Genomic DNA, 21,131 nt, shown 5'->3' with positions numbered 1-21,131 from the left:
ATAACGACAGCTTGAAAGTTTATACAATCAGGAATGTTTTCAAAGTTTAGTTCAGGACATTTGCACTGATTCATTATGGTAAAACCTCCAGTCTGGTAGTCCCGAGTTAAATCAGACTACTTGCATTGTGAATGTAAAGTAAACTGTGCAAATAAAAAAGGGACAAAAACATACATTAATTTTAACAAACAGGCACAAAGAAATGTTGCGCTTCATCGGCAAACGGAGGAGAAAAATCAGCAAATTCTACTTTCCTCATCATGTGAGGCGGAGATTCTTATATATTACATTTTTGTTTAATTGATTAATTTATTGTTTAATGTATTAAATTCAAAGAAATACTGAAAAATGTCCCCAGAAGTCCAGGTGACGCCCTAAATGAGACTTGCTTTGTGCTGTATTCAGCTTCTGCTAATACAAAACACAAAGGCAGCTAATGTTTCACATCAGAAACTGAAACCAGCGAATGTGATCCACCAATTCTAGAAATTGTTGCAAATTAATCTTCTGGTCGGTGCTGTATTTTAAAAGGGTTATTGACAGAAGGTTTTCTATAATAATGGTAGATCACATGTATGTCCTGCTACCTTCCAGACAAACCATACAGTGAAAAATTACTGCAGGGAAAATACATCAGAGCAGCAGTACAATCCTTGAAGATTTTCCCAAACACTTTGTGTGGATTTAAAGCGTAAAGGAGCAGAAACTTATGGCAAGAAAACAAACAAGTGTATTTTTCAAAATGTAAACTTTGGTATCGTTCAGCCTAGACCCTGTTTTTGTCTTTGTCTTGAAGTGATCAATGGGGATAACAACTTCTACAATTAGTTCAGTATTGAGAGAGCGCTGCAGTATAATCTTTACGTATGTACACTTAAAAGCTTGTTTTTGCACTGACAGGCTCCGGTTGTTATTTTAAGTGTCAAACATTAGTATGGCAAGATCCTACAGAGAAATAAAACATGTTTTATGCCGACACGGGAAGTTTGAACCATATGTTAGTGTTATCTAAAGGTTTCAAGGTGTCAAGGCTGAATTTCTAGCTGATTACGACTTGCGAGATTTCTCCTTGAGGAAACTTTGTTGGACAGCCCGAATCAAGCAAAAGGTAAATAAAAATGTTTTATTTCTCTGTAGGATGCCTTCCAAAATGTCGTCTGATACTTAAAACAATCAGAGCCTGTCAGCGCAAGAATAAGCTTTTAGCTGACGCACATTGATGTCCTCATTATTTACTTTCTTGAAAAACATGAAAATAGGGTCCAGGTTGAAAAATACCAACATTTCCTATTCAAAATAGATAAACCTTTGTGATATAAAGTTAATGTTATATGTTACGTAGCTGAGCTAAGAGCCGATGAAAGAATATTTTTCTCCTGTGGGGTTTTCCCGATTGTGAATGAGCGCAGAGGTCATCGTTAAATCGTACCAGGTGGGAATTTCCAGCTTCTGCGTGAGTGAAACTTTTCTTCACCCAGAGTTTAAGCGTGCAGCACGGTACAGAACGAGATGGTGAGGAAATCAAAACAGACGTCATCATTCTCCAGCATTTTAAAAGTCTGACAATATTCTGAGACATGGGCGAGGACGTCTGATACGACCACACGATGGAAAACGCTTTGAGCAAACTGTCAGGGTTTACATGAGACTTCATATTTCGGGATGTTTGAGGGAAACAGCTGAATAAGAAATCTTGGTGTAAGGCATAATCCAAAAACCACAACCAGATCCACAAATAGTCTGTGGTGAGAGAGAATGACCGATCAGCGCGCCACATGCTGCTAAATGTGGGCCGCAACTGTTAAATTTGTCCTCTTGGCTGGAACAGAACAAAAAGAGAGTTTCCCCACGATGGTTAGGGCCTGAGGAGGAGGTTAGGAGTTCAGACCTCACGGGCAACATGATGTCCATAAAAGGCGTCCACTCGACAGGCTGACAGCAGCTCGTCACCGCAGCAGGGAGGTCCGAACGTCTCCTGTCACAGACTGGAGGAGTGGGACGGGTGGTACGGCCCGTTAACCTGAGAGGGAAGAGAAAAAGTTGTGGTTAACACGGATACATTTAAAAAAAAAAAAAGTTTGATCCTTTGTCCTCTAGTTTTAGTGTGTAACTCAAAACAGTTTTAGCCGACACAATGACATTATCTTAATGAACTTTTAGTCAAAATCTTTTCTCCCAGAGTTGATTTTGTCAGCTATTCTTTTGTTTAAACTTAGTAGTCTTTCAAACGTAGTTTTTAATCATATTTAGTAAACCCCATCCTTGTCATCAGATTGTTAAGACCTCAGACAATCAATTTTAGTCCTATTTTGTTCTTGGTTTGTGTGTATAATAAAACAGAAAAAGAAGAAATGTACAATGGCGTGAAAAAATGTTCAAGTGGAATTGACGTGATTGGCATGTTAAAAAAAATACAGCAGTTATTATAGACGGTGTCTATAGAAGGTGTAAAAACAGGCTTTATCATGAGATTTTCTATTCTATGACAGTCCTTGAATTGATCATGTATGATGAAAGCTTCACTCAGAAAAAACAACCATATCTGGACTTAAAAATTGTGATTTTTCTTCAAACCTGCTGTATTCTATTTGTATCCTTTAAAGTTTCACCAAAATTAACTGAATTTTAGTCACATAAGAGATTAGAAGTATACGTTATAAAAATGTAAATAGTTCAATATGTGCAGCATGTGAAGCCCCCATTTTTTTCCAATACTGGCAACACTGTTGCTGTGTAAACTGATTCCATTTTATCCCAAATCTTGAAAAATAAAAATATCAAAGAAATTCAACAGATGATTTATGGCCTCATAACTACACAAAAGATATTTTTAGTTGTCCCTACTACTAGCCATGATTGTGCTGTTTCCACAAAAATTAGTCCATAGTGAATAAAATGCGACAGAAGCAAGAATCCCCTTGAAACCGCTTGCTGTTCAGCAGGCTAACAAATGTTAAAAAAAAACAAAGGATAATTTCCTCGTTTTCATTTCCACTTATGTGGAAAAAAAACACAACAATCTGAATGTTATTCCTCCACTGGGTAACAGAGTAAACTGCTCGGTACACATGCTGTCCCTGTAGAAAGGACACAGCCCCCCTCTGGGACAAACGTTAACAAAAATGTCACAGCAGCGACATAATTAGTCTCCAACAGGTTGATAATTAATTTGTGATGGTCAAGCCTGAGGGAGCAACTTACAACTGGCTATGAATGCATCATTCTGGGGGACTAATAATTGTATTTCCACAAAGATTCTGAAAGAAGAGAGATGGATGAGTAAAACACCTCTGATTATTCTAGATTGCATCAACATGTATAACAATGACAGAAATCCTTATGCAATTGAGGGCAGGAAAGAAGTTCCTCGCATTTTTTTTGGCAAACTATGAACACAAAGGCCTGCAAGACACAAAAAATATAAAATATATAAAAATAATGTCCCCTTTGGTCAGCAGGAAAATGATCACAGGTGCCAGATTCTCTCCAGACAAAAATGTTACCAAAGACAATAATTATATAACAAGTAAGAGGGGGTCATGGTGGCTGGTTTAAGAATAAAAAAAATTGTCTATAATTGTAATCAGGATTTTCATTTCTGTATTTTCCTTTCCTTTTTTTCTATTGTGTTTTATTTTTAATGCCAGACCTTTTATTTACTTTAAGCGGCATTTTATGTATGAAAGATGCCAGAAAGGTTATTACTATTAGTTTCGTACCTTTTGAATGGAAGGTCTTTATCTTGACGATGCAACTTTCCTGAGCTGAGGGAAACTGAAGCTCACCTGTTATTCTCTCACGCTGCTTATCAGTGTGACTGCTGGTATATACCATCATTGTGAAATACCTCTGGGCCAAGTGTGTGTGTGTGTGTATGTACTGAAAGGTGGGTGAAAGCTCCTTAACAAGGTCCTCAAAATAAAGTTTTAAGAAGCTTTAAACCTGGAATAACTGATATTTTGGCTGCTTTGGAGCAGCAGAAACAAGCTGTGAACAAAACATTAACACATCATCACCTTTTAAGTGGATATTGCATACTTAATTATTCACCTTGCAGCTAGGAGAAACATTATCATTCATTTTTGCGATTGCAAGAGCAATATTCTCTCTCTTATAGCTCAGTTTTTGGTCTCTACCAACTCTTGAAGGAAATGTATCTCTTAAGCTGCAAAATAAAGCTTTAAGCCTGCAATAATTGATCATTTGGCTACTTTGAAACAGCAGAAAGAAGCTGTGAACAACAACGTCGATAGATCATCACCTTTTAAAGGGTATTTGTGAGAAAACAGTTGCTTAATTACACATCCTGCAGTCACAGAGCAACATTATCATTCATTTTGTGATTTCGAGTCCAATATTCTCTCTCTTAGCGTTGTTTTTGGTCTCCACCAGCTCCTGAGGAAAATATGTCTCTTAGCTTTAAACCTGCAATAACTGATCTTTTGGTTACTTTTGAGCAGCAGAAACAAGCTGTGAACAAAACATTAACAGATTCTCACCTTTTAAGTTGATATTGCATACTTGTTAGAAAACAGTTACTAATTTACTCATCCTGCAGCTAGGAGAAACATCATAATTTTTGCGATTGCAAGAGCAATATTCTTTTCGCTGTTTTTGATTTCCACCAACACATAAGTGAAATATATGCGTCTATTTAGCTGCAAAAAACCGTTAACAAGCTTTAATCGTGCACTAAATGATCTTCCTTTCGTCTCTAACTCTAAGAATTGTCACTAGCACTTATTGATGCACTAATAGCTCTTACTGCACTATACCTTGATTGTTTGCTTTTACTCTTCCTGTAAGTCGCTTTGGATAAAAGCGTCTGCTAAATGACTAAATGTAAATGTAAATGTAACTGTAACCATTTTGTTTGGTGCCGACTACATTGTGTAAAGTGGGTTTTTAGAGCTTTTTAGGTCAAAAACGACACAATGAGAGCTGTGAGAGTAAACCAAAATAATAAAGTTTGAACAAGATAAACTCAGCATAAAAATCTGTTTAGCTGATGTTTTCAAAGAATATAGACTGTCGCCTTTAAGATTGTTAAAATCATCATAATATATATTCCATATTTTCTCAGGCAGCCAATGACTTGTGCCAACAGCTTGAATTTAACGTGGTGAGTGTACTGTAAGTGTTTCTCTTTAAAGGCCAAATTTTCAGTGAACAAAAGGAATCACTATTTCCTGGACTCGAGCAGCAGCCCTATAAGTCAGCCAGGCAAAGCAAACTATTTCTGGGTAACAGCAGCACACAGGTGTTGATATGAATGTTATTGCCCAGTTCACTCTGCTGGCTGGCTGCAGTGCTGAAAGGGGGGAACTGTGCCGTACTACAGCTTTAAATGAGGCCAGCCCATTGTGTTCACATACTGACAGATGAATTCCTCGCAGGAGACTGAGGCTGACCTAAAAATAAGTTCCTGATGAGTAATTAAATCCATAAAAAACATTAAAACACAGGCAGAGAGAGTGAAGCATCTCAAGACTACAGAGAGCTAAGTCGTACTACTGCCCCTACCAGGTAAAAGTGATAATACATCATACATTTTGCAAAATAATCAATAATCAAAACTGTAAAAATAAAAACTGTTTTGATCTGGTTGTAGGAACGTTTTATACAATCTCTCAAGAGCCATAAGCCTCGTGGTGTTCAATCAATATAGATTTTAACTTTAATATGCTCCAAGTCTGCACTTAATTTGAAGTCCAATGCTTTTAAAAGTCAACGAGCCAAAAAAAAAGTAAATATGAATTGGTCCTCTATCAATTTCTGATAGTGTAATATTTAGGGCAGAATAGGTTCCTGCTAGATTTACCTTTATCATTACTGCAATGGCTTATAGTAACTATACTAACTGGTATAACCCCTGAAATCTAGTTAAATGTAACAATTTGACCAATCTTGACCACTTGTAATATAATACTCAACATTACATATTTGTTTTTAATAAACTGGTGCACTTCATGTGCAAAACATGCCTCTTTAGATGCAGGCAGCATTACCAGAGGCCGAACAATCTGCTCTTTATAAACAGCTTTACACTCGACCCCCGCCCTGTCACAGTTATCGCATTTTGTTGTTGTTGTAACCAAATATGCATGTAAACACAACATGCAATATTATACTATATTATGGGCATGACCAGGAGTTTTCTGACATTGGTAGGCCGATGTTTATTATTGTGACAGCTTGGTCTGCTTGTTTAGGTCCTGTACGATAAACCTGCCATGACATAGTTGACAACTATACGCATCCTTTGCTAACAGCTAGCTATTTGGGACAAGGCTAGTTTTCTACAATAGAACATCTCCGGTCTCTTTTTCTTCATCTGTTCCTGAGTGTACTGTAGTGAGCGAGAGAGCAAGCAGTACCCAGCATGTCGTTCAGTGTTGTTTTAAATAATAGAGGTACCCTCTCAATACACTACCGAGTGTGTACACCAGGGGTATATTCTGCTATCTTTATTAGGGCCCCGGCGCAATCGCACCAAGCACCGAGCACTATTGCTGTAGGGACTCTAAGAGTTGCAGGACTAGTGTGGTTTGATCGCGATCGGTGTGCTATAAGTTTTCACTCCGGAATCCGAATTTTTCGCGATGTAATTGAAGTGAATGGGACGACCGAAAAAAAAAGAGCGAAAAAGAACAATAATTGGAGATTTTCAACGACAACTTCTCCGGCATAATTTCACCTAGAGACTCCATTTAAACTTTAAACAGTAGACACAAGTCTTGTGTATTGGTGTATTAATCCACGTTTCGATAGGTCATATAGTTTTTTTTATCAATCCCTGTTCAACGACCATGATCATTTTTGGAGAAGATAAGAAGATTATAATGGGTGTGTATTGCACGGAATGTTCATGTCACAGTGTGTGACATCATCGCTCAGAGTGTAGAGGGAGAGAAAAAATTGTCAAAAAAATAAATGTGAAAACTGCGCTCCAGGCCGCAAATTCCACTCTACAGAAATAATTTATAGTTTGGGCGTAGGACACACAGATGCGCCACCAACATGCACCAACAGCCCCATTGACTTCAATATTAAAAACGCAGGAAGATTTCTGTAGAAAAGCATATTTAACAGTTTTTCAGATCGCTCTTACAAAGCTATTTCTTAATTTTTCTTCACAAAAATCATATGTAGACGTTCAGGAAGAACTCAGGATGCTCAAAGTGAAGTCGGATCAATGATAGGTATTATGGTTTTGCCAAAAATGCTTTCTGTTCGAGGCCAGAAATTCCAGTCTGTCCACCTCTGGCTGCTCTCTGTGGTGTCAGATTTCACAGCAGTTAATTTCCGTTGATTGCTCTGCTCTGATTGGTCAACCCCAAAGCCTTTCATCCTTTCATCGATCTCTCACAGAAAGAGAGAACCAGACACAGACAGACAGACAGACAGACAGACAGACAGGTACAGTTACTAGTTTAATAAATACATCCTGTAAATCTTAAGATCGATTGTGAAGAAAATCAAAAGGACAGACAGGAAGTCCTGCCATTTTAGTCCAACAAAAGGTCCAACAAAAATGTTGATTACTAAAATATTTATGATGACAGCGTCAAGTATAAGTTAAAACAGATGGTTCACCTCTATTTGACCCACAAACACACTGCATTTCATTTCAGTCTGCTGCTACAGTGTCTCCCATTTTAACGCCATCAGAGTTGTTATTATAAAAATCAATGTTAATATGGCAATAATGAGTTGTGTTGCTGGAACACACAATTTGTTTGTGTGAAGTTCATAGAGAGGCTAAAATAAGGGCACCATGAAATTAAACATGCTTCTCACACAATATGTCAAAAATGTATTTATCTGCTTACACTGCCAGCTGTTAGATGGGTCCAAGATGTCTAAAAATGTTGTTTCCATTTGTGTCCATGTGCAGTCCATGTTAGTAAAACTGATTCATTTCAAAGAGGTTGGTAAAAGATGTTTCCAATGTGAATAAACTGTAACAGACTAGACAGGCTAACTTTCTTTTATGTACCTGTGGTTCCACTACTTTTAAATCATCAATATTCAAATTAAGCCCAGGGTGTTAAACTCTGCCCTGACATCTTGTTTTATCTTCTTCATGTGTCGCCATAAAATAAAATTACAACATGAAAGTAATTTTGTAGAAAGTGAATGCTGACAAGACAAAATGAGCTAAAGGTAATGGCACAAGTGGACTGAAAAACGTCTCAATTTTCATCCGGAATTCAAGATTCAAGACACACATTTATATGTTTTATCAGCCAACACAAACTATAAATCACCAAATAAAGTCAACATACTGGAAATTAAAAACCTTTCTGATGTCCTGATTTGACACATTTTTCTCTGAAACTGCTGGCTCAAATTCACCACAGACACACTGCAACACTTTCTCTCAGGAGAGGGCACAAGAATATAATTTTAATAAAGCTTGTAAAGCTGTTTAAAAGAACAGTGCTCCTATTTTACAGCACCAGAGTCGGGTTAAATCGAAGCTATTGGTACAGATGACTTCATTCAATTATCTCTACATCGGTTCCCAAATTTCAAAGGGAAATCAACAGAGCATCCTGGACAAACTCACTTTAATCGAGTTTGCAGGCTTTCTGATTTATAGGTGTCATTCTAGAAACACACACAGGCACACAGACAGACACAGACACACACACACACACACACACACACAGTAAACAAGTCATTAGCTGATTGTTACTCAGTTTCCTCCTCCTCTGGTTTACATTAGTAAGAAACATCAGACATTATTCCCTTTCTGCTTTTCTACCTTCAACAGCACATCAGGGCTGATGAATAGACTTGCAATAAAACACACATGGCTGTAAACACGTTTCAGTGTTTGGATGTGGAACATGAGGACACAGGGGAGCTCAGGGTTAGATTTTCATTAAAAGACAGTACAAAACTAAAAATGCAAGACTTCATATTTGCCACATGTGAACGCTAATGACTGGTCAGAAATAGGGAGCAGCAATATAAACACTTAAATATGCTGCATGTGTAATAAAGAAGTCAGTCATTGTTTAGGTATTAAAGCTATTTTAAGTTGCAATATGCATAACTGGATATTTTTCCATGTCCAAAGCAAAATTGTATACGACACCACCTGTTCTTGCATGACCAAAATGAGAACTCAGACTCAATCACAGCTTTTACCCAACAGCAGTGTGCATCTTGATATAAATATACCAGATGGATGAATGTTTCTATTTTATCTGCAATAATCTAAACATGCATCTCTCACAGCTTTTGACAATGCAATACACGATACAATGACAATAAAGGCATTTGATTCTCTACTCACAGAGGCAGGACGCATTTACGTACGGCAATCTACCGATCTCCATTGACTTTGTATAAAGCTTTCTCGTCAAAACCGTCTGTTAGTAAACAACAGAAAAATGTCTAAAAGCTACTGTGTTGTGAAATGCACTACCAACAGGGTAAAAAAACAGAACTAAGTTTTACAAGCTGACGAACTACAAAAAACACACTTTTAGGAGGACAATAGTGGATACAGGTGTGAAAGAATTAGCAGGTACATTGGGGAAAACTGCGTTATCCTGACATTCAGCATATTTAACGTTACATATGCAGTGTTTTTTGTCACTACGTCATTTATTTATTTGTCCTGGAAGCCAAAGTATTATGTTTGTAAGAGCCATAGCTTACTTAGTAGTTAACCTGTCCTCTCTGGAAGACATAGCTAGCTAAAATACTCATTTAAAATTGTTTGAATCTAATGTTTTTAAGCCAGAAACAGGCATTTTTTTAGAGTCTGTGGTTGTATATTGTGGCACCGACAGTTTTCCTCTCCTATAGTTGTTTTTTTTTTTAGAGTAAGACGCTTTACACTCTGTCTATATGATGTTATTAAGATTAAGATTTAAGTCATTCAGAAGACTAGAGTGAAAAGGTAATAAATGATGTGCCATGCTGTTTAATCTGTGCATGTTCTGCTGCTGCTCACCCGTGCGTCATACTCCAGGACAAACGGAGGGATGTCGATCTGCTCAGGTTTGATGCAGGTGAAGAGCTGCTGCAGGTTGTCCAGGTAGCGAACCTTGTCCTTCAACCCCGACACACTGAAGGTGGTGAAGAACCACGTCGACACCTGGAATGAATGGGGGAAAGAAGAAAGAAACGCAAAGAAAGAGGAAATAAGAAAGGGACACTTAATCAGTAATAGATGAGATTTATTCTTGACTCAGAGATAATAACCTTGCCAACAAAGACTAAACTTAACTCAACTCTGCAGAGCCAACGACAGAGCCAGATTAATTCTAATGAACATTTAATGATCCCTGAAGGGAAGTTTGGCAAATGGAGCTAAAAGTACTACAATTCCAGTAAACAACAAAGAAACAGATATAAACCAGAAAGCTCTGAGAGAGCACAGATCTCCGCCAAGGCTGCACAGTTCTCTAATCATGTCGCTTTAATAATAGTAAAATATTTAAAAGTTTTGATTTTGCATCTGGATCTGGATTAACAGCATGATGGACAATCAGGCTGATTTTTTGATATGTTGGGGTTTAGTCCAAGGACAAAATTATTTGCAATTTCAACGAGCAGTTGCACAATGCATTTACTGTAAGAGTCATGGCAGCTTATTAAGGACACAAAAAGTAAAATTTTGCCAACTAAGTATAATTATTTGATAGCTTTGGGAAAGAATGGTTCAAATGTGTTAAAAGTTGTGAAAGGTTTGGCTAAGATGTTTAATGGATGAACATATTTCGAGCCAAAAAATACACTGACAATTTCAGTGGAATGTATGAATGAAAATGTAGAATCAACCAGAAAATAAACCTAAAACCAATAACTCTGTTTAACTACTACCACTTACATTTTAATTTCAAATATTTAGTAACAGAAATATAAACACTGATCTAATCCTGCAGGCCTGAATATACAGCAAGCTCTGTTGACTCTGCAAATATCAATACATGCCGAGACGAGCTCTTACCTTTGAGCGAAATGTTGGATGTACAAAGTAGAAGGCCTTAAGATTCCTTTTAAACCTGCAACACATAAAACAGAAACGGTTCAGTAAGGATACTTTACAGCAAGATATGACTCATTTATTCAATACAACTAGAGAAATAGAAGAATGATGACAGAGATTAAGTGAGAATGATTAATCCTCTGATGGAGAAGACAGGATGTGTGTGAAATCATCTCAAGCTCATCCATCATCGAGGGGACTTTTACAACATTAATGCACACAAACATCTGCAGCACACCAACCTTAAGTACTTACAGAAAACCATCATAATTCCTGGAGTCCGACCATTTTGAATTGACAATTTTTGAGACTGACACTAATTTTTTGGAGGAAAAATAGAGTGAATTAAGAAGAAGAAGAAGATTACTTTGTTAATCCCACAATGGGGAAATTCAACCTCTGCATTTAACCCATCCTTCTGCTCAAGGGCACTTCAGTCCTAGACCTGTCAGTACCGGGATTTGAACCAGCAACTCTCCAGTTACAAGACGGATTCCTAACCCCTAGGCCACGGACTGCCCCTTCTTCTGTTTTGAGCTGGATTAACAATGCAAAGATGCTTAGATGGCTACTTTCTTGAACAGGTAACTTATTATTTTACCTTATATCTTATAATTTTCGGTGCTGATTTTATAACCATTCACCACATATCAGACAACATATACACCAATACAGTCAATATGGGCTGATAAAAGCTGACCATTGTATTGACCTAGAATTAAAGGATTGGTAAAAAAAAAAAAAAAAGATCAGAACTTTGTGGAGCCTCACTTTGCTTTAATTACAGTGAGCAGTTGGTTTTTTGGTCGTGTCTGTACCAGAACGGTTCACCTGAATTGGGCAATGTTTTTATCCGTTCTTCTTTGCACGATTGGTAGAGTCCAGTCAAATTTTGTGTTGAAAGACAATGCAGTGCTCTCTTCAAGTACTGCCACAGATCTTTTTAAAATTTGATATAGGTCAGGGCTCAATGACATTCATCTTCCCGACGACACGTTGCTTTTTAGTTGGTGTGTTTGGGATCGTTGTCATATTGGAAGGTGAACCGCCTGCATATCTTCAGCTGTCTAAGAAGGCCGGAGGTTTTCAGTAAAAGTTTTGTACATGGCAACATCCATTTCCCAATCAGTCCTGACCAATTGAAGAGCTGAAGAGAAACACCTTTACACTGCCATGCTTTACATTGGATATGCTGTGTTTTAGGCAGTGAGCTGTTTGGTTTTTGCCAAACAAAGAGCTTTGATTAAGTCCAAAAAGTCTCATCTGACTTTATAACCTTTGTCCACTTGGCTTAAGCAACTTGTTTGGCTTCAGCGTGTATTTGCAAAGTGAAAACGAGACTCAGTATTGGAACTTTTAAGAAAAAAAGATTGGGGAATATATGCACAGGTGCTGACAGAGATGTGAAATGTGACTTTTAATACGTACACATTCTTTCCCTCTGTCTGTTCAACAACGAAGACTACTTGTGCAAATCATCCAGTTCTTCTATTTGTACCAAAATAAATAAAAAATCAGAACCTCCATTCCCAGGGGAGAGCTACCAGACCCTGAACGAAGATGGATATTCTTACTAAAAGTTTCTCTTATCAACTAATCCAATAATAATACCCAAACCAACTAAACAAATACTGTTGCAGTATCTTACTCCTCTTATTGCCAAAGACCCCATTCATTTTTCCAAAGAATCCCACACATACTGACCTTAATACTCACTAGAGCACCAAATTAGCTGGAAATATCCCCCAAAATGCCCCAAATCCTCCTGTTTACGTAACATTTGCTGCAGTTCACTGCCTTATTATTTTTTTAAGACCTAAGAAGTGGATACAAGTTGAATCAACGTCACATCTTACGGTTTGAGAAGCACAAAAACTGACCGTATTTCTAAAAAGTTATTATGGATCATTAGGAGAGATAAAAGATGACCCTATTAAGAGGGATTTTTCTGACACATTTTAAAGAAAGCTTAGACATGAAAATCAAACTTTTCTGGGGCATACACATGAAACATGGTTTAAAACCCCTGAATCAACCAAGAGATTTTTTACTGCATTTCATCAAACCATAGAATCTGTATATGTATGTTCCCTTATCAAACAGGTGAACTCTGCACCATAATGCAGCGCATGTCAGTGGATCCAACCATCCCTGCTTTGTCAGCTGGTTGGAGTATTTGAAACCAGCAGTGGTTCATCCAAAGTTAAATGTCTCAGCAACTATCAGATGGATTGTCACTAAAATTGGTTAAGACATTCATGGTCCTCAGAGGATTAATGCTAATTACTTGAGGTTTTGAGGGTTACCCTGACTTTTCCTCCGGTGCTGTCATGATGTCATGATTTGCCAACATGCCAACATTTGTTGGTCCTAGTAAGTAGTAAGTAAGAGTGGGATTATCATGGATTTTCTCCTGGCGTTTCCTCCAGCATCAGATATCTCAAAATGAAAACTATTTAATTCAAAATCTTCTTGCTTCTAATCGCCAAATACAGTGTTATACTATGCTGCACTCAGTCCTAATCAGAAGTCAGAATCCACCTCAAATAAGCTCAAATTTGTGCCTTAGTTTGAGCCAAAACTGCCTGCATTTGAGTCACTCGTCTCCATGATCTCACTCCGAACTCATGACTGGAGGTGAGGATTGGAGTGGACTGGTAAATCGAGAGCTTCACCTTCAGACAGAACTCTTTTTACAGTGACAGTCAGGTTCAACAAAGCCAAAAACCACAGATGGGGGACCAATCCAGCCTGTCAATCTCTCAACTTCACCATCAGCTCATGAAAAGAACCCTAAACACACTTGAACCCTTTAACTTAGGGCAGCAACTCTGTCTGAACCAGCAGGGAGCAATCCACTGTTATCTGGCAAAGCACCATGAACTCACAACTGGAGGTGCTGACCCTCGTAGCAGCTACTTCACCCTCGGCTGCAAACCGCCGCAGTGTGTGCTGGAGGTCTCGGTCCAATGAAGCAAGAAAACCACATCGTTGGCAAACAGCAGAGATGCAGTCCTGAGGTCACTAAATTAGTAAGAGCCAGATAAACTGGTGATTCCCTAATAATTGGGAGCGCACACTTACTTTAGCTTCCTTTTTTTAGATTGAAGCCACCAAACCTTCCTGCCAGCTGAGAGTCACTCTGTCTGACTTGGCAGTACCCATTGCCTGATAGTGGAGACTTGGCAGCTCATTTCACTGCAGTACACTGACAATAACATGCCACAATTGCCAGTTTGCGTTGTCATGCCACACACACACACACACACACAGTGGTGGTCTGGCTGCTCAAATAACACAAAACAGTCGGCCAAGAGAGAGGGAGAAACTGGATCTTTTGGTTGACAAACTATATCAGAGCAAACCATGACGTGGGGCCGCTGCTCCTGTCCAGTTTTGGACCCTAAAATATTGATCAAACTCATCTGTCTCCTAGAGAAAGTAATCAACATTTCCCAACTTAGCCAAACAGTTTTGGAAACTTGTGTGTTCATGTTTGGCTTTTGGTCTGCTGGTAAGGTTTGTCTGGAGCCAAAATGCATCTGCAGCAAATCAATACGCCTGATGGGTTGAACATGCTGGACGTGCCAGGACCGCGGTTAGTGGTTCCATTGCTTGTGTAGTTCAGCTCTGCCTCGCCAAACTAACAGAGCAGTCACTGTTGGATAAGGGACTTGGTGCATATGTAGAAACTGTAAGCCTTTACTAATGATTACACACAAAAGTTGTGTTTATATGAATTGTCATCCCTAAACATCAGACACAGAGACTTTTATTCTGACTGATCTGCACAGTAGAATAAAGCATAACAAAAAACAGAGGAAAAGGTTTTATTCCAACTGAAACTACCTGACACTACGCTGTGGCAAGGTTAATTTTATTACCATTCAGAAGTCTGGAAACACCTGTTATATTGATGTTATATGGATTGTTTTAATAATTTACCATGGATAACAACAGTATAACTCAGACATAAAATGCATTGCCGTCATTTGAAATAGTTTTGGCCACAAAAAGAGGAAGAATTGCAAGAGTTAATCCTCTGAATCGCCAAACCAGCTGGTAAAAATAAATACATATTAAAATAATAAAATCGACATTTATCATGGAAATAAAGTGGAAAAAGAGAAATAATTGTCAGATTTTCAACTTTTCAACGGTCCTTGAAGGAATCATTTGAAGACAAATGCTTCCATCATAAACAAAAGTTTTACATTTTTATATTTCTAAAAAAAACCTTTCCAAACAATTTTTCTTTTACCAAAAGAAAACAGTTTGCGGGATCACATCTGGCAAAAAAATTCTGTGCTCCTCAGCACAACTGGGAGGCCATGTTTGACTCTACTGAGACCAACAGTCATGTAACAAAAATTCAGCTAAAGCCCGACTGAACTGCTGATCCATAAGAGAGAACAGACTGTTAAACTTTTAGCAAACCAGAGGAAAACAAGTTATGTGTTTTACTAGTCAAATTGTTCCCGACAGGCAGCCAAAGAGCAATATCTTGGTGGTACAAATAATCAATAACATCAACGACAGCTTTCAAACATTATAATCAGCTGCTTAGTGGCCGTCAAACCATTCTTTATTCCAGTCTAACCAGGCCATCATCTCATAATAAGGTTCCATGAGCCAAAGCTGAAGTCTGTAGAGAGCTTGTGGAATTTTAAATAAACCTTGACATTCAGAGGTGATTAGTATTACAGCTCTCTGTGATGAATCATCATCATGTACTGAAGCAGCAATGGGTTTTATTTATGTCTGAATGGGGTTTCCCTGCTCTGATGAAAGGGGAAGCTGAATGAAGGTGTCTCCATTCATATTTTTTTGGCATTTTGTCTCATGCTACTTTAATTCTCGGCTGTGTGACTGAAATAACCAGCAAATTACTTTTGCAACCTTTGGGTGTCAAATGTGTCATGTAAAATAAAGGCCAAGCATCAGAAATATCTTTCTACATTTTACAGTCTTAATTGATTGAATTTGAGTGAGGCACAAAAAGGATTTAAAAAAAAGGTGTGGTGAAACCAAATGAATGAGCGGTCTCAGAAACATGTGGGTTAAAAGGTGCAGAATGACTGCATGGAGTTTCCCACCAACACAGGAAGCTTTTTGGTTCTGGGTTACTAGAAACTGGAAAGAGTAAAGTAGAAAAGTTTAATCAACCCATTGAGGACTGGAGTTTTTCAGCTTTGAAGATAGAGAAATAAAAAAAAGCATTTATTGTTTAATATTCCCCCACAAATCCACAATATTCACAAAGTTTTCAGCTGTTTTATGAAATGATTAAGCCTAAAAAAAAACCAATATATATGCGATTTGTTCTTAAAAATCAATTAATCGGATACAAGTTGAATCACTACTTTGTTCCTTATTTCAATGAAAATGTTGTGGATTATTAGAAAGATGAAATATGACAAATTCATGGCCCTATTTTGGAATTTTGACATATTTGTTGTAACATTTGCAACTACTGTTCCCAACTGCTTGAGGAAATAATCAATCATGTAAACTGTTGTGGATTTTGCTGTTTAGGTTATAACTCACTCTTGTTTTCTCTTCTGAATTACCCTGGTTTGTTTCAGCCAGTCTGATCATCTGACTTCTTGTGTTTCATGCCTCAATTAAACAAGATATATCAAGCAGAATTTGTTGGGATTTCTAAATACCCTGGTATACCGTAGCCTAGAACTGAGGATTTGAAGTAATAATGCTCTGTATGTGATGATACAGCATCTTTAGAATCTTTCATAAAAATAATAAATAAAAAACAATATTTGAAGTTTCTCATCAGAAACTCAGATTTAGATCCAGGTCTGACTTCTGGACTGCATCTGTCAAAGGTCTGACACAGAAAAGCTGACATCTAAGGGACAAATTATCATCCAAACGTTGATCTTAAGATAAACAGGAATATTTTTCAAGTTTGTGTTCAAATAAATCACACTGCCTCTATGCTGTCTCTACAGAGGATAAGATGACGTCTGTATGTGACTTGGATTACATTTAAAGGGACCGAATATGAGTGGACTACTGCTTCTTTATTCTTCATATTCTATATTTTTAGTTTTTGGCATTGTGTACATTTCGTTTTGTACTTTATTGATTATATTTAGTTTTTATTTGCACTTCTTTTCTACTCACTCATTATTTTAGACAATTTTAACTCTCAGGATAAATAAAGTTCTACCTCATCTTTTCTCTCATCTTGAGCTGTTCACGACTGAAGGCCCATCTTCAACTTTTAAACAAATTCATAGTCTAACAAATAGTTTTGTAAGTGATTCATATGGAAGAACTACCCAGAGCTACTTCAGAACAAGAATCTTTTCTCAAAACTTTGAACCCTCTGATTAAGGCTGAGTCACAGCCAATACATCACCCTGAAAACACGCTCCAAGTTTGGGTTTCCTGTTCCAAATATGCCCGCCAGATTTCCAAAACCCATAGCTCGGTTTTGCTTTTCCAAAAGCCCAAACACTGTAACCTTGGCGGTGTCACAGTGTAGCATGAACAATGCATCTGAACTTCAATGCAGCTGCAGAAGTCAGTGTACTCAGAAGAGGACTGAGCCAAAAGGGAAGGCCAAACGAGGGTCAAACGACAGCCAAACTACCCAGAAGATGAAGCTTTTATCATATCCAGCTACAGATTAGACTCTGAGGAGGCAGGAGAGATTTATAATATGCATTTTTTACATTTTATTAAGATATTTCACCTGGCTAGACTCAATGTGTTATTGCTATGAGCAGAGAAACAACAAAAAACGCCAACAAGCTTTCAAAGCCTGTCAGATACAGCTGGTTCCTGAGACTTTTCGTATCTTTAAAAAAAAACAACCTCCAGCTTATTTTTGACACGCAGTTCTGGCTGTAAAAGACCGGAGACGTAGCTGGCCAGCGCGGAATTAGCCAAATGACTGCAAACCCAGAGCATACAGCACAGAACATTAACGTCGTGCCCTTCCGTGGGCGGGAGGTTAAAGCAATAAGAGCAACAGAGTTTTCAGACAAATGAGATAAAACTGGGAGGAGAGAGACTAAACGATAGGGACAATGCTGGTGTCTTCTATTTGACTTCAAAGTGACAACACATGAGCAGCTTTGATCCAAAATGACAAGCCCAATATCTGGAAAATGTAAAAATATCAGTGCAGAATGTACTGTGAAATGCATTCGATATAAAGGTTTAAATCGTGTTCCTGTTTGACTTTTTGTCCCATGTATGCACCCTCAGAGGATGTCAGTCAGAACAGCAGCTCAGTGTTTATTGTCAGACTCACTTGGCGTCGACAATGTCGTAGAGGTTCTTGAGGAAGTCGGAGTCCAGGTGGTTGTGCTCGCCGGTCAGCGTGTGGAAGTAAACCATCACGTATTCCTTCACTGTGATGTGATCCATAACGTGGATGAAGTACAGCAGAGCCTGCACACGCAAACAGACAGAATCAGTGTGCAAACAGTTCAACAGTTCTGCAGTCTCCATTCATTTCTATACATAGTTTATCGAAGTTTTATTTGAATTTATAGTTCACCACTTTTTTTACTTCTTGGTAAATCTTGTGTTTGTTTAAGTAGTAGTTATGGTCCAAGTTTTAGTGTTTGGTAGTGCAATAACAAGTTTTGTGGAGTTCTATACAGTATTTGTGTCACACATGTGCACACAGATGAAATATATTTGCACAGTCAGCCATGAGCACATGTGTATACAGATGGACACATACAGATGCTTAAAATATGTAAAAAAAAAGAATCTACTGAAACATGCACATGCACGTAAAACACATGCAAACACACAGATATGCAAAGCACAAACACACAACTTGGTATTTCACTTTGACCGACTAACTGCAGCATCAATAAAAGTTTTTTTTTTTTTTGGTACCTTTTCAATGTCGATGAGGGTCACTGGAATGTTTCGTCCAACCAAAACCATCACTGTCCTGCCACACATGTCCACACCTGCGCACGCACACACACACGCACACGCACACGCACACGCACACAAAATATGAACAGGTCACACACACAGACTTAAAACAATCAGATGAACTGTGACTGTTGATCAGTTTGTAGCTGTAGAGCTTCTCAACAAGAATTAGTTGCTGCAGCACTGAAATCTGCAAAGATAAACTCACTTCCTGTTGAGGAAGAAAACTCTGTTTATTGAACAGCATTGGGTTTTGGGCAGTTTGTCAAAAAAAAAAAAATAACAAGATGCCTCTGAGACTTTACACCCCAAAAGACTAGACTTAATGAATAGCTGATTAACTTAAAATGAAATGAAATGAAGGCTAAATTAGGTATAATCTCTGATATGTTTCTTAGGAAATGTTGCAGGTTTTTGTTTGCTTACATGTGCAACGTCATCATGTATTTAATAGAGAGCTGCGACGAGTTTAATAGGAAAAGTTACCAAACTTTCTCTGGTTAATGTTTTACACATGTCAGGATTAGCTGCTTTTCTCTATTTTGTATGATTCATAAGTGAATATGATTTGTTTGTAAACATAATCTCAGGCTCTGCAAACTTGTGCTGCACATGTTTCTCCATTTTCTGATCAATCAAAGAAAATAAAAAATAGCTGTTAGTTGCACCCTTAATTCATCTGCACTGATGTAATGACACAGCCCCTCATTACCTCAGTTATCACTTTGGTGTTTTTCAAAATACCAACAGTAATTTGACTGCCTGTAAAAGCTCGTCTGTGAAAAGCTCTGCTAGGAACTCACTCTGCCTTTCTTGTTTAACTACCCCCCCCCCTAAATGAAAACCTGTCCCCACAGAGAAAGTGACGCAGCCTCGTCGCATCTGATGATGCTTGGATTTGTGTTTGCATTCTGTGCTGCATGTGAAATTCTTCTGACGGCTGTTTTGTTTCAGAATTTCTTTCATGCATGTGTTGTTTGTGCTTTTCCTGAATAGATCACAATCATTTCATTCCTGCAGCTCAACCATGACAAACAAACACACTCTGTCCATGTAAAAACCAGCAGTGTGTCAGTGTGTTCAGTCATCATCTATCAGAGCTTTTTACAGCCTTTATATGCACTTTACTTGAATATATCAGGTCTTTTATTGCACTGCACTCTTGCACTTTAAAGGTTTTTGTTTTGTTGTGATGCTTTCATGTTTTGTCTAACATGTTAGTCAGTTTTACACTCTGTTTCTCAATAAACATTTCATCTGAAACATTTCATTTCTTACATCTGAAATGAAAGACAATCTTAACCTTGAGTTTTTCTACAAAAACACTTTGAAATAATCAATCATTTCATCACCTGATATCAAACAACTCTTCTGCCCTGAAACAAGTACTCATATATTATTATTTATTTAATTTTTTTAATTAAATAAGAACACAGTGATATATGCCTCTAATTATGATAATTCTGACAAGAAACATTAGTTTTATGGTATTTACGGCATTAAACTTAAATATCATTACTATTTATGTCAAAATAATGTGGGTTTTATCACTGGTTTAAGAAAGCAGGTTATATAAAGTTATGGAAGTTTAAAGATCATTTTAAATCCGAGGTCATGAGCATCAAATTGACCCTTGATGTTCATAACCACATCAGAGAACATAAGGACTAAACTGTGTAACAACACTGCCTCCTACTGGTCACCAGATCAAACTGCACCTAAAAACAGCTGAGAAAAGAGATGGAAATGTGTAATTTACAGGCCTTTTTGTTAAAAACCTGCAAACAAAAACACTTTATAAACAACACTTACATGCAAATGCTCTCACACACTTCAACACGTACCAGTTTGATATAAGGCTTTCAATGCAGCAATGTCCGACAGATCCTCTGCTCTCGCTCGACACAGCCAGCGATTGTAACTGCAGAGAGAAACACACAGAAATGCTGTCACAGATTGAACATTCATCTGTTTATCCTTAAACATTTAAAGAATGTTTGAGAAGTGTAAAGAACCTCAGCTATATTTATTCATTTTAGAAGCAGACTCGTCAGATATAAATGTACTGTGTGTAGTAGAGCTGCATTTAATCCATCCTTCACATTAGAAGCAGTGGGCAGCTGCTGTAAAGCACCCGGGGGACAACTTTTAGTTCAGTGTCTTGCTCAAGGACACCTGGACATGATTGAACTGC

At 37.8% G+C, this 21,131-nt stretch overlaps 1 protein-coding gene across 1 annotated transcript in view; it reads right to left on the bottom strand.

The window, feature by feature from the left end:
* Positions 1 to 985: 985 nt before the first annotated feature.
* Positions 986 to 21,131, bottom strand: part of gdap2 (ganglioside induced differentiation associated protein 2) — a 35,244-nt gene continuing 15,098 nt past the window's right edge. Inside the window, exons 9-14 of the mRNA XM_059343039.1 lie at positions 20,782 to 20,858; positions 18,893 to 18,969; positions 18,294 to 18,433; positions 10,973 to 11,027; positions 9,974 to 10,117; positions 986 to 2,020 (exon numbers count right to left, since the gene is read on the bottom strand). Coding sequence (XP_059199022.1) covers positions 1,979 to 2,020; positions 9,974 to 10,117; positions 10,973 to 11,027; positions 18,294 to 18,433; positions 18,893 to 18,969; positions 20,782 to 20,858 — 535 coding nt within the window. The 3' untranslated portion in view covers positions 986 to 1,978. The remainder of the gene's footprint in view (positions 2,021 to 9,973; positions 10,118 to 10,972; positions 11,028 to 18,293; positions 18,434 to 18,892; positions 18,970 to 20,781; positions 20,859 to 21,131) is intronic.

The sequence above is a fragment of the Centropristis striata genome, chromosome 10 (genome assembly GCF_030273125.1).
Source record: "Centropristis striata isolate RG_2023a ecotype Rhode Island chromosome 10, C.striata_1.0, whole genome shotgun sequence".
NCBI lineage: Eukaryota > Metazoa > Chordata > Actinopteri > Perciformes > Serranidae > Centropristis > Centropristis striata.
The sequence above is the reverse complement of the archived record's forward strand: the minus strand, read 5'-3'. Positions and strand labels throughout refer to the sequence as shown.